The following is a 14303-nucleotide window of genomic DNA, read 5'->3' as shown; positions in this document are numbered from 1 at the left end:
GATGTTAAAGCAAGGGCGAAAGAGTCCATTGATAAGGCCAAGGAGGCAGCGACAACAGCAAAAGACACGGCCAAGACGATGGGGGCTGATATAGTGACAAATACATCAGAGCAAGTGGAGAACGTTCAGGAAAAGGCCATGGAAGAAGCAGGCCGAGCTGCGAACAAGGTTAAAACTAGTGCAAACAAGTTTCTTGATGGTTTGATGTACATGACTTCAATGGAGGCATTGAATACAGTGATGGGTATAGCGAAACTTACTTGGATTAGCTACAGCATATGGGATGAGTGTGTGGGTTATGTTCATTTCCAACTATATCTTGGCAGGACAGCTACTAAGACAGCAGTTTGGGGTGGTGCATAGCAAGATATACCCTGTTTACTTCAGGGCAATGGCATATGGTATAGGGTTGGCTTTCTTGGCAAACTAAGATAAAAATTGGAAATTAAGATAAAAAATTATTTTTTAATGAGAATGCATTTAGCACAATTTGGCAGTACAATATTTTTTAAAGAACAAAAAAAAAAGTGACCAAACCATCTTGCTTATTTTTTTTTTAGTGACAAAAACATTAGGAAGAGCCAAAAAAAACAGTAGAAAAAGGTCAAAATTGTTAAAAATATTATCATAATTATATGAAACTTTTCTTATTTGGAAAATTTTAATAACTAAGGAAAATTATTTACTATTGAACACTTTTCATCGCGTTCTTATGATAAAAAATATAAAGATACTCAGTCAATTAGTGATTGAGAAAGATTAATTTTGTAGTAGAAATCTTTCTTGAAAAAGAAAGTAAAGAATAATTGCACTATTATTATATTGAACTCTCCAGAATGGAAAACAATCTTTGTGTGACATGAAAATTTAGGTTCAATATTTAATATCTTTAATTGTACTTCTAATTACCAAAAAATCTTGTATCTAATTAAATTAGATTCTATTTGATGAAAATTTATTCATTTTGAATTTAATAAAGAAATGGAATAAGAAATATTATGGAAACATAAAACATAAATATTTTGGATAAAACATTTCATTAAATATATATACTTATTTTTTCTAATTGATCTATTATCTTATTATTTTCCTTTGACAAATTAAAAAATTAAAATCCAACATAGACCTTGAAAAAGGTATGCATATTGTGAAAATAAAATAAAGAACATAAAAATTTTTATGTGAAAATCTTTTCGAGCAAAAATCACGGGCAGTGGAGAAGAAAATTCACTATGTCGAATTCGAATTATTACAAGAGGAATAGACTGTGTATATTTATAGGCTTGTGAAGACTGAAACACCTTATTCTAATCAATATCAAATAGATAGAATTTAATAAGGTTTAAAAAATCTTATTCTAAAATAAAATAAAATAAAAGTGTAATTTTATATGGATTCTTCTTTTATTTTATTTTACCACTGTATTTTATTTAAATAAGGATTCGGGTCACTTAATTCTAACAATCTCCATCTTGACACGAATTCTCAATGAACAAGTTCTTTATCACGAACTTTCAACGAACAAATTCTCCACCTTTTCCATAAAACCCCTTAAGGGTTTAACATCAACAACGAACACCAACCAAGTCTAAGCAATGTTCAAACTTGGTTATAGGAAGTGACTTAGTCATCATATCTGCAGGATTTTCATGAGTACTAATTTTGCTCACAACAATATCACCACAAGCAATAGTACCACAAACAAAATGATACCGAACATCAATGCGTTTTGTTCTCTCATGAAACATTTGATCTTTTGTAAGAAAGATGGCACTCTGACTGTCACAAAATACTGTGTTGTTTTGAAGGTCTTTATTGAGGTCACTAAAGAGTCCCTTCAACCAAATAGCTTCTTTACAAGCCTCAGCAATCGCCATGTACTCAACTTCAGTGGTAGACAAAGCGACTGTAGTTTGCAAAGTGGCTTTCCAACTAATTGCACAACCTCTGATTATAGAGACATAACCTGTGAGAGATCTTCTTCTATCAAGGTCTCTAGCAAAATCAGCATCAACATACCCAATAGCTCCATCTCTAGTTCTTCCAAACTGTAAGTAAACATCAATAGTACCTCATAAGTATCTTAAAATCCACTGAACTGCTTTCCAGTGTTCTTTACCTAGATTCGCCATGTATCTGCTAACTACACTGACTGCATATGATAAATCTGGACGTGAACAAACCATAGCATACATGAGAGATCCCACTACACTAGAGTATGGAACATGTGACATGTACTCAATCTCATCATCTGATTGTGGAGACAAAGCCGATGAAAGTCTAAAATGGGCTGCTAAAGGAGTACTAACAGGCTTAGCACTCTGTATATTGAACCCGCAAAGAACTTTCTCAATGTACCCCTTCTGACTTAGGTACAATTTACTTCCTTTACTATCTCTGAGAATCTCCATACCAAGTATCTTCTTTATTGGTCCTAAATCTTTCATCTCAAATTCTTCACTTAGTTGGGCTTTGAACTTTCTTATCTCTCATTTATCTTTTGCTACTATCAACATACCATCAGCATTAAGAAGTAGATACACAAAAGAACCAACACTTTTTTTCTTAAAGTAAACAAAACTGTCAAAACTACTTCTTTTGAAATCATGAGAAGTCATAAAGGAATCAAACCTCTTGTATCACTGTCTTGGTGACTGTTTCAAACCGTAAAGGGACTTTTTCAGTAAGTAAAACATAGTCCTCTTTTTCTAAGAATGTAAAACCCTCTGGTTGTTGCATGTAAATATCCTCCTCAAGTTCTCCATGCAAAAATACAATTTTTACATCTAACTCCTCAAGCTCCAAATCATGCATGGCCACAATACCAAGCAAAGCTCGAATCAAACTATGCTTAACAACTAGGGAGAACACATCTGTGAAGTCCACTCCTGGAATTTGACTGTAAACCTTTGCAACAAGCCTTGCTTTATATCTGGGTTCTTCAACTCCTAGAGTCCCTTCTTTCTTTTTAAACACCCATTTACAACGAACAGCCTTTTTACTTTTAGGAAGTTTCACAAGATCCCATGTTCTGTTTTTGTGGAGTGATTCCATCTCCTCTTGCATAGCAAACATCCACTTTTCTGAGTCTTCACAGCTAGCCGCCTCAGAATAATTAGATGGCTCTTGATTCGCATTTATATCTTCAGCCACATTTAAAGCATAAGCAACTAGATCAGCCTCGGCATACTTCTTTGGAGGTTTAATTTCTCTTCTAGTTCTATTTTTGGTGATAGAGTATTGTGGTGAAGAAGCAACTCTATTATCAATTTTTGTACTGGCTTGAGGAGTCGACTCTGTATTAATCTGATGCTCCACCTGCTTTTGATTTTCTTTATTGGAAGAGTCTTTAAGAGATAAGTTAGGTAGCATAGCAGTTTCATCAAAAACAACATCTTTGCTAATCATAACTTTTCTATTTTCAAGACACCATAACTTATACCCTTTTACACCAATTTTATAACCAAGAAAAACACATTTAATTAATCTCGATTCCAATTTTCCATTATCAACATGAGCATACGTAGGACACCCAAAGATCTTTAAATCAGAATAATTAGCAGGATTACCACACCATACCTCTTGTGGAGTCTTTTTCTCAATTGCAAGGGATGGGGATCGGTTGATCAAAAAACACGCAGTAGAGGCTGCTTTGGCCCAAAACGACTTTAGTAAGTTGGCATTTGACATCGAGCCTTTTCCATGATCGTTTTTTTCATTCATTCTGCAACGCCATTTTGCTGTGGAGTATGGAAAACTGTCAAATGTCTCACAATCCCTTCTAACTTGCACAATCTATTAAACTCATCAGAACAGAACTCTAAGCCATTGTTTGTGTAGAGGTATTTTATTTGTTTTCCCGTCTGTTTTTCAATCATAAATTTTCAATACTTAAATGAAGAAAACACATCACTTTTCTGCTTCAAGAAGAACGCCCAAACTTTTCTGGAAAAATCATCAATAAAGGTTAGCATATAATTAGCTCCACCTCTCGAAGACACTCTGGATGGCCCCCACAGAGCAGGATGAATATACTCCAATGTTCCTTTTGTGTTATCGATTCCTTTGGTGAATCAAACTCTCTTTTCCTTCCTAAAAACACAGTGCTCACAGAAATTCAGTTTGCAAATTCCTTACCCATCAAAAGTCCTCTTTTGTTCAATTCTGTCATGCCATTCTCACTCATATGCCCAAGGTGCATATGCTAAAGTTTAGTAATATCATCATCTGACAAGGAAGAGGAAGCAACAGCTGCATCAGCAGTAATAGTAGAACCCTACAAAACATATAACTTGGCAGTCTTTCTCTGCCGTTTCATCACAACAAGGGAACCTTTGGAAATCTTTAAAACCCCACTTTCAGCTGTGTATCTGTACCCTTTTGAATCAAGATTACTCAATAAAATTAAATTTCTTTTCAATTCTGGAACATGTCGTACTTTACTAAGTGTTCTGACAACTCCATCAAACATCTTAACTTTAATTGCTCCAACACCTGCGATTTTGTAACACCCCTTACTCGTATCTGAGGCCGGGCTAAGGTACGAGGCGTTACCAGACAAACATACAAACATTAAACTATCCACACGAGTCATAGTCACTTAATTATTTATAATTCGAGCTACAGAGCTCCAAATTAAGATCTGTAAATTTCCCCTGAAACTAGACTCACATATCGTTCCACCATAAAATTTTCAAAACTTTTGGTTTAGCCAATTAGTACAATTTATTCATTAAAATTTCCCTTGTTTCACTTTCTAACAGTTCTGACCTCTCTTCACTAAAAAATAATTATCTCACAGTACAGAACTCGGATAATGTTCTTGTTGATTTATCTTGAAAATAGACTCATTATGGATTTTAAAAATATAATTTTGAGCCTCTAATTATTTTTCTCCAAATTTTTGTGATTTTCCAAAGTCAAAATAGGGGATCACGTAATCATTCTGAATCAGTCTCACGAAAACATAAATATCTCAAAATATAGAACTCCTTTGCTTTCTATGTTTATTTTATATGAATATAGACTCATTAATATTTAATTTGATATCTCATTCAGTCTCTGATTCAATTTATACTATTTTTGGTGATTTTCAAAATCACGTCACTGCTCTTGTCCAAAACAGTTTTATTGCTAATTCACTCTTTCACACTTTCTTTGTATTAACCTCATTTTAACATACATATCACAAATCATTTTCACCACATTTTATACATCACAAGTATAGGCCCATGATCACAAGGTCACCATAAAATCATCCTCATGTATAACTTACTTGTTTATAACCTTACCACATCCTGGTCACTTAATGAACACATCATTCACATAACCAAGTTCCTGCACATATTCATCACAAAACTCACAAAGCAATACATAGAGAGTCTCCCGTTGAACACTTCGGATCAATCCTCAATATTGGTGGTTTCAGCACATAGCTCCACCCATCATATAGTTCGGCTCTCTTGTACACATGGTGAACACTTAGTACCACCCATGTGACCTAGCCAGTTTATCTCGTAGCTCTCTTGTCTACATGGTGTCCTTCACTTGGAACCACACATGTGACCTAGCTACATATATCCCGTAGCTCTCTTGTCTACATGGTGTACACATAGTATCACCCATGTGACCTAGCTACATCATAATGTCTTGTAGCTCTCTTGTACACATGATGTGCACTCAGCACTATACATGTGACCTAGCTACATACCATCTGTATCATCCAATCTTTCCGAAGGTTCAATCGGGATTTCTCTCTCTTTTCCAACAATTTCACCAATCAAGTAATTATCCACAAACATATTTCCAATATTTTTATAAAATATCATAATACAAGTAATAGTGATGTATTACTTACATATAAACTTACATCTCATTTAATATCAACGCAATAACATTAAATTACACATTGTCTTATTAAAAATCATATGAACTTACAATTTCCCATAATATCCATAATCAAGAAATCACATTTATGTATGATAATTCAATGCACTTCATGTACCATAGACATATTTTAAATCAATTCATAAACTTGGCACCATAATCATTTAATTTAACATAATTCAATTAATTCACTAAATTTAACTTTCAAATATAAATTACACATTATTGTTGTATTATTATCATACCAACTTACATACTTTCAACACCTCGGAGATCATAGTAAATATATCAATTTTACATTGAAACATGCATAAATTAATGCTTATTATACATATGAACTTACCTTGATATTAAAACGGCCATTTTACCAACTTTCCCAATTTTGGATTTTTCTCTCATTCTAGGTTCAAATCTCGTTTTCCGGGATCTAAAACATCATATTTTACTTATTTAATTAATGTACTATTCAAAACAGTACTTAACTCAAACTTTGGAAAAATTACAATTTTGCCCCTAAACTTTTGCATATTTACACTTTTTCCCCTAGGCTCGGGAATTAAAATTCATCCCTTATTCTTATGTTTTATGACATGATGATCACTTTTCCCTTCTATGGCAACATCAAATTCTCACTCTATCATATACTTATGACTATTAGGTATTTTTACCGATTAAGCCCTTTTGCTCGTTTTCACTTAAAACCGAGTAGCACAAGTTGTCTAACATAATTTAAAACCTCATATTGTATCATAAAACACCAGAATACACAAATTTTACCTATGGGTATTTTTCCAAATATGAACCCTAGGTTGAATTATTGCTAGCATAAGCTAAATCAAGTTCTGGGACTCCAAAAACGTAAAGAACTTGAAAGCGGGTTAGAACGGACTTACAATTGAGCTTGGGAAGCTTGAAAACCCTAGCCATGGAGTCTCCCTTGGTATACACGTCCATGGTAAAGAAGATGAGCAAAATTGGCTTTTAATTTTGTATTTTAATTCATTTTACCCCTAAATGACCAAAATACCCTTACTACTAAACTTTTCAAAAATTCCATCCATGTCCAATTTTTGTCCATAATTGCTATTTAAGACCTCCTAATTAATATTTCAAATCAATTTCATACTAGAAAAATTCTAGAATGCAAGTTTTGCAACTTATTCAATTTAGTCCCTAACTTCGAATTAAGCACTTTATGCATAGAATTTCTTCACGAAATTTTCACACAATCATGCAATCATATCATAGACCTCAAAATAATCATAAAATAATTATTTATATCTCAGATTTTGTGGTCCTGAAACCTCTGTTCCAACTAGACCCAATTTTGGGCTATTACAGATTTTACACAAAGCATTATTTCTCATCAAAACAACACCTTCGGACACTATTTCGTAAGTTGTAAACCAATCTCGATTGGGACTCATATGGAAGATGCAGCCTAAATCAAGTATCCATTCCTCGCTCACTTTAGAATTGTTGACTGAAGCGACTAGAAGTTCACCATCGCTGTAGTCTTCTACAACATTAGCTTCACCAAAATTTTTTGGTTGTTTTCCCTTTTGATTCGCAGCCTCACTTTTAATCTTGTTCTGTAGCTTATAGCACTCAAATTTAATGTGTCCTATCTTCTTGCAGAAGTTACAAGTTTTACCTCTATTTGAAGACTTTGATCTACCTTTAGATTTATCGCGAGGATTCTGTTTCTATGTCCTTCTACGATCATCATCAGCATTCCGATCTTGTCATCTACAAACAATGAGACCCTCTCCCTGAGAGTCGGGTTTAACCACAAGATGTTTCATCTTATCATACAAGGTCAAAGAATCATAAACCTCATCAACTGTGAGAGACTCGTGGCTATATAAAATCATGTCTCTAAAGGTTGAATAACACGGGGGCAACGAACAAAGTAGAATCAACCCTAGATCTTCCTTATTATACTAAACCTCCATGGCCTCCAAGTTTGAAAGAATTTCTTTAAACACTGTTAAGTGTTCGTGTACATGCGCACTGTGATATCCCGAATTAGGGCCTAAACGAAATAGTGATTTCGAAACCACAATTCTGAAGTAGAAAAATTTATTCCGATTAATTTTTCTAAACCTGGCTCTGATACCACCAAATGTAATGCCCCCTTACCCGAGACCATCGCCGGAGTCGAGCATGAGACATTACTAAACTTATTTTAGCATTTAAACAAGTTCAAACAATTCTCGTAGTAAACTGTCCATCTGCGTCACAGTCACTAAAAAAATCATATCTTGAGTTATGAAACTCGAAATCAAATTCCGTAAATTTTCCCTGAAACTAGACTCATATATATACTTACTAATTTTTTTCTATAATTTTTGGTAGGACCAATTAGTACATTGTATTAGTTAAATTCTCCCATGTTTCAGGGTTCGGATACTCTGACCCCTGCGCATTACGAATCAATTTGCTTCTTGTAAAGAGATCCAATGACCATGTCGTTTGTTTCTCTTAAAAATAAACTCAATAAGTAATCCATAAATATAAATTTTGAGTCCTAATTATTTTTACACAATTTATGATGAATTTATAAAGTCAGAACAGGGAATCCAGAAATCGCTCTGACCCTGTTTCACCAAAACGTAAATATATCATAAAATACAATCTTTTACCTATTTTGTTTCTTCCACATGAAAATATATTCATTAAGATTAAATTCTATCTCTACTATTTTTAGTGTTTTTCAAACTCACGTCACTGCTGCTGCGTGATTCTTTTTATAGCCAATTTTACCATTTTATGGATTTCCATAGATTAGTTAGCACATAAAGCATACGTGTTATCAAATATAATCTTGATTAGCCACTCCAATAGCTAATCATTCTCAAATATTTCCATGCCATCCATGAGCCATATCATAAGATTATATACACAAAATGATTATAATGCTATACATGCCATTTTCCCAAAATATACAAGTCATTATACCGAAATAGTTTGTTGATAGTGTGAGCACGCCTCCGACCGTTCCCGATCTCCTAGCCAGCTTGAAAAAACTACAAAGAATAGAGAGGAGGGAGTAAACATAGTTGCTTAGTAAGTTCACATGTAAATAGCAAGTAACATAACCATGCAATAATATGAAATCCACATTTGCATAATATCGCCAAAGCATTCATATCATATTTCTCATTCATGATCCTACCATATTATTGTTATATTGAAGTCTCAACCCGAGGGTTAAGTACATACCTGTACAAATTTTCTCATTCACCCACTACAGCAAAACAGGTTTTTAGCGGCGTTTTTTTGGGCCTATAGCGGCGCTAATAAGCGCCACTAAAACTATTTACGGCGCTTTTACAAACGCCGCAAAAACTGCCGCTAAAGACGACGCCGCTAACATTTTGTGGCGTTTATGAAAAAAAACGCCGCTAAAAGTCATGACCTTTAGCGGCGCTTTTCTTACAAACGCCGCTAAAAATTATGACCTTTTAAAAAATTATTTTATTTTAATTAAATAATATTTATTTCTATGTTAAATATTATATTATGTTTAATTTTTGAAATTTGAAATCTAAACTATATACTTTTAAGGATAAATAAAAATATTAATTAAATTAAATTTTCTATTAAAATTTAAATTTCAAAACTAAATATAAAAACTAATGAATTTAAATTTAATACATAAACATTGATTCAATATGTAATTTAATACATAAAAAATAACACACACAAACACACAAAGTATTACAATTTCTAAAACAAAATTCATCCTCATGAGAAAAGAATGCCAATTCATCATCACCTCTCATTAATTAAAGGAAAAAAAAAAAGAAACAATATACAACAAAAGGCTGGTTCAAGCTTATGTGAAGCCAAAGTATTGCCATGCCTGCATATAACTTAGAGAAGTCCTTTGATGCTTTCAATTCAACCGCCAGAAAATCCAAAACACCGAAACAGAAAGCCAAAGTATGCACCTGTAAGCCAAAGTCAGGCCAATAAGGAAATCACTTATACGACCCTCAAAGCCACATATGTCAAAGAACATTATCTAATCTCTTTGAATTATGATATGGAAAGATAAATTTTTAATAATGCCACCATAATGCAAGAATTAGAATTTGTTTCGACAAAAGTCATTGTTCATGTTATTAATCATGTGCCTTTGCATGTACATGCGTTGCATCTAAAACCTACATAGTTTAAATAAAAAATATCACCAAATCCATGGCCTATCCTTAAACAATCTATTATTTAGATATGTAAACAAGTCAAACAGAAAGCAGCTCATGGCAAAGCATTTTCCTGATCCACTATGTTAGTTGTTTTTATCTTTATTTCTTCCCCGAGTTCAATTTTAAACCTCAAAATATCTAAATATATTGATGCTCAGAATGCTTAATATTGCGGACAACCAACACAATAGTCTAAAACTAGTTTATCTACTATGAAAAAAATACTAAATTGTAAGTTACATAGAGAACAATTTCAATTATTTTCACTTCAGAAAGCACCAAAAGAGTTGAACAACCTGCCTAAATTTCATCTGTTAAGGTGGAAAACCTCAGTTACACAAAAGCCTCTCTCAGCCTTTTTGAAATAAATAACTAGCAACTACTATGAATCTTATAGCAAAAATATATATAAGAACAAGTATCTTACCTCTGCAACAAAAGGCCATAATTTGCTCAATTGCTTGTTCAACCATTTTGCCTAAAAGGACAACATAGTGTAAGACAGTAAGCAACTACACTGCATAAAATCTTAACACCAAAATGGAAACACCTTTTTCTACACCTAACACATGCAAATGTATCTAGTCTTTGATATGCATATTTTATGCCTTGTCGCATAATGCTCTGACCTAAACAAGATAACACGAAAACAGAGTTACAACCAATTATAACCTAGATGAAACAGGGAAGAAAAACGAGGACTTCAATTGATCAACCTGAGAACAAAACAATACAAGTAAAACGTAGAAAAGTCTTGCAAATACACCAAGTTCTTTCGAAATCAACTACATCAAATAAATCAAAAGAATATATAAATGTTTTAAATGGAAGAGAAAAAAGCTGATTTTTTTTCATTAATTATAACTAAAAGTTCACACGGCGATAGAAACTAATGCTATTGGAATAATATCTTAAAACAAATGTAATATAATAAAATTTGCTATTCAAGTGATGGAAATTAACTAATTAGATCTGCTATTCAAGTGATGGAAATTAACCTCGCGATCAAAATGACCTTGCACGAGAAGTGCGAGGATCTAACAAATCTCTACGATTTGTAGCAAATTAAATATAACACCTTTGCGATATCAAACCCATCAAGCTCTATTAGTAGCTGATTCAAAGTAGTTTCCGCTCTGAGTCGTTGCATTATTATACATGTGGTCATTGTTTCCTTGAAAATCCTGACGTCGATCGATAGAAAGAAAGAGAGAAAATCATTTACATATGATCTTAAAGACAGCTATGTTTTTCTCCTCTCCACTAAATTCATCTATAGTTATCTTCCTACTCATAATTGCAATGATAATTGGCCTGTAAAAGGTACCGAATGTAGCCCATTCTTAGTGTCTTATAAAATACCATAAAAGATAACCAAGGCAACTATATTTCCATTTCCAATCACTTGATTTAAATCAAATGTAAAATATCAATCATGAAACTTTTAGCACAAAAAAGAATCAATTAATGAGAAATTTCAGTACTTGCAAAAAGGATGCAAAGTTAAGTCAAATTAAGAAAATGGCAATGCCTTTTTAACTGATCTTATTCAGCATTAAGCTTCCAGTTATCCAACAAGGTGGTTGAGATTTCAAAATAGCTGGGTTACAATATCAGACAAACCTTTTGGTGAATAAAACACTATTAAAACCAGTAACAGAGAGTTGGACAAGCCGATTTGTCAATTGCTTGCCTTGATTTATGCACAATTCCTAATTGAATTTTTGTTTATCATTTAGGTAGAAGGTCATGGCATTCACTCTTCCAATATATGATGTTGACAAATCAAGATTGAAAAGGACAGAAATGAGTTATAGATATGTACTTGGATCCCGAAAATAGAAATGCTTTTCTTTATTTTCCTAATAATTTACCACTATACTATTTATTATGCTATTCTTTTCTTGGATTTATATCAGAAACAGGTCTTGGGAGTTGAAATTTGTGGGGATAGCGTATGTACTCACATGTTCAGTATACCCTTAATAATTGGGTATGGTGAACAATTTAAATACACATACTAAGGTCTCTGGTTTTGTCCAAATATTCACATAGACTTAGTTGGAAAAGTAGGATAAATTTGATATTAATTAGCTTACCTGCATATAAAGCAGTTCAATGGTTCCACCATTTCCAGTGGACAACACGTTTGTAACATCCACAGCTCAGCAATCACGATACCATGAAGGCCGATCTTTAAGGATTTCAGTGACCTACATGAAAAAGAAAACATATATTGATCAGTCAATTCTTCTCCAAATTTGAGCCAAGAAACGTATCTTTTCAGTAGAAAGCAAAAATGAACTTACTCTTGTAGGATCTAGTCCCACAAGTCCGCATGCACGTGCTGCCACACCACTGCAACCATGAGAAATAGCAACGATTCAATAGAATCCGGACCGAGCTACACAGTAAGAAAGATATTAGCAAGAGCAGCAGTAAAATTGGCGAGCATTTGGAGCTAAGATTACTATTCATCAAACAAGAAGTTTTAACAAGGTTAGCTCTTTTTCTTAACTAGCATAATGATATTGGATTACTATTTAATTCAAGTTATGTTCTACAAAGGGAGCAAAAAACAATAGATCCATTTGAGAATATCATATGCATGTTTGAGTCCCAAGGTACAATCTACCTGGAATCTGTATGTAATGATTTAAGAAAGATAACAGCATGCTATTACCTAACAATTGGTTCTCCAGTTTTATCTTTATCAGTATTAATTCATTATTTAAAAAAATATGTAGATTAAAAAATTTTAAAGGTAAAAAGAAAAAGAAAATCCAACTCATATGAGAAACAGGGAAATATTAGTAACCAATAGAAAAATGAGAAAGTGGGGTTGTCCTCGATATTGACATAACAAATATGGGTTAGGATGTTGCTTAGAAGATTAGCAAGATTTTATGCTTTGTTATATAAATAAGAATTTATCGATAATGACAATGAATAATGGACTACATTAATATAGTTTAATAGTATTTTACAAAGAATAAAAGAATGATGACAGTAGAGAGAGAGTTACCTTCATCCCAGGCATTTGGACCCACTCGATAGCAGTTCCGATGGCTTTTGAAAGAAACTCATTAAAGTTTCCTCTGCAATGTACAAAAGTCGGAATGCAAAAACAAAAGCACATAAGGCGCACTAGCAATTATCTGACAACAAAACAAAGATTCAATTTCATAGAAAGCGAGGAATGAAAGGGACATAACAATGGGAGTGTATAATGGTGACAAAATTTCCTACTACTACTAACCTGCAGGTGGCATCCCTTAGCGGATGTTGAGGAGTCAAATGGTGTTGACCGCTCGTCACTACTGATTCACAACTTGTATCCGTGGTAGCTAAAGTCGTCTGCAACCACAACAACAACCAAAAAAAAAAACCACTGCAATTAACAAAAATTCCCATATTTGAAAGCAAATCAAACACTTTCAAGTAAAGGGTATAAAAAAATTATAATATGATTGTACTGTAAAGTCCTCTTCTTCTTCTTTTTTTCCTTTAAAATTATGAAACGTGAAAGGGAAGATGAAGTTCTTACATTTTGAGTCTGTTGGCGGAAATAGTTGTTTTCATAAATAAGCTGTGAAACTTGCTTTTGTAACCTATCATTCTCCTCCATCAACAGTTTATTCATAACTGTCAACTTCCTATTCATAGCTTGGGCGTGATGCTTCTTTTCGTTGTTTTCTCTACATACGTGATTAAAATAAACAAAATTCAACAACCACATAAAATCATCAAAAATGGCGAGAACCATTGAACCGCTTTATATGCATATAAGACTTTATACAACACAACCCCACCTTCAACGCCGCCGTCTGGTTCACTGCCATCTCTTCTATCTCAGAGTCTAACTGAAACCAAATCAAGGCTAACTGCTGGAGAGTTTCTTGATTGAAAACAACAACGGAGGGGTGAGATGGGGGTGTTTTGAGAATATGATTTTAGGGGGAAAAATTAGGGGTTTCAGAGGGGGAAAATTTGGGAATATAACCGTGCCCTTCTGAGATGATTTATTTGTGGCGTTTTTTATAAAAACGACGTTATTGTTAACATTTTGTAGCGTTTTTCATAAAAACGGCGGTAAAAAATTATTTCATTTTAAATAAAACGACACTGTTTTGCTCTGTTAAAAGTTTTTTTTTTTAATTTTATTTTACTTCAAAAAAAGTTTTTTATTTTATATGTTAAAAA

The 14303-nt window shown here is 33.3% G+C and overlaps 1 protein-coding gene and 1 long non-coding RNA gene across 2 annotated transcripts; both read right to left on the bottom strand.

The window, feature by feature from the left end:
• Positions 1–9742: 9742 nt before the first annotated feature.
• On the bottom strand, positions 9743–10719 carry LOC128286665 (uncharacterized). Its single transcript, XR_008277285.1, has 3 exons — positions 10663–10719; positions 10528–10578; positions 9743–9842 (listed from the first exon to the last, which is right to left on the bottom strand). It is a non-coding gene; the product is annotated as an uncharacterized LOC128286665 (long non-coding RNA).
• Positions 10720–10803: 84 nt separating this feature from the next.
• On the bottom strand, positions 10804–13942 carry LOC108468700 (homeobox-leucine zipper protein ATHB-8-like). The gene is made up of 7 exons (XM_053024566.1): positions 13908–13942; positions 13648–13798; positions 13360–13457; positions 13126–13198; positions 12431–12504; positions 12200–12313; positions 10804–10816 (listed from the first exon to the last, which is right to left on the bottom strand). Exons 1-7 carry the CDS (start codon positions 13940–13942, stop codon positions 10804–10806), a joined length of 558 nt encoding a protein of 185 aa, XP_052880526.1.
• Positions 13943–14303: the final 361 nt, after the last annotated feature.

Source organism: Gossypium arboreum, chromosome 13, assembly GCF_025698485.1.
Source record: "Gossypium arboreum isolate Shixiya-1 chromosome 13, ASM2569848v2, whole genome shotgun sequence".
Lineage (NCBI taxonomy): Eukaryota > Viridiplantae > Streptophyta > Magnoliopsida > Malvales > Malvaceae > Gossypium > Gossypium arboreum.
This window is presented reverse-complemented; position numbering and strand designations above follow the sequence as displayed.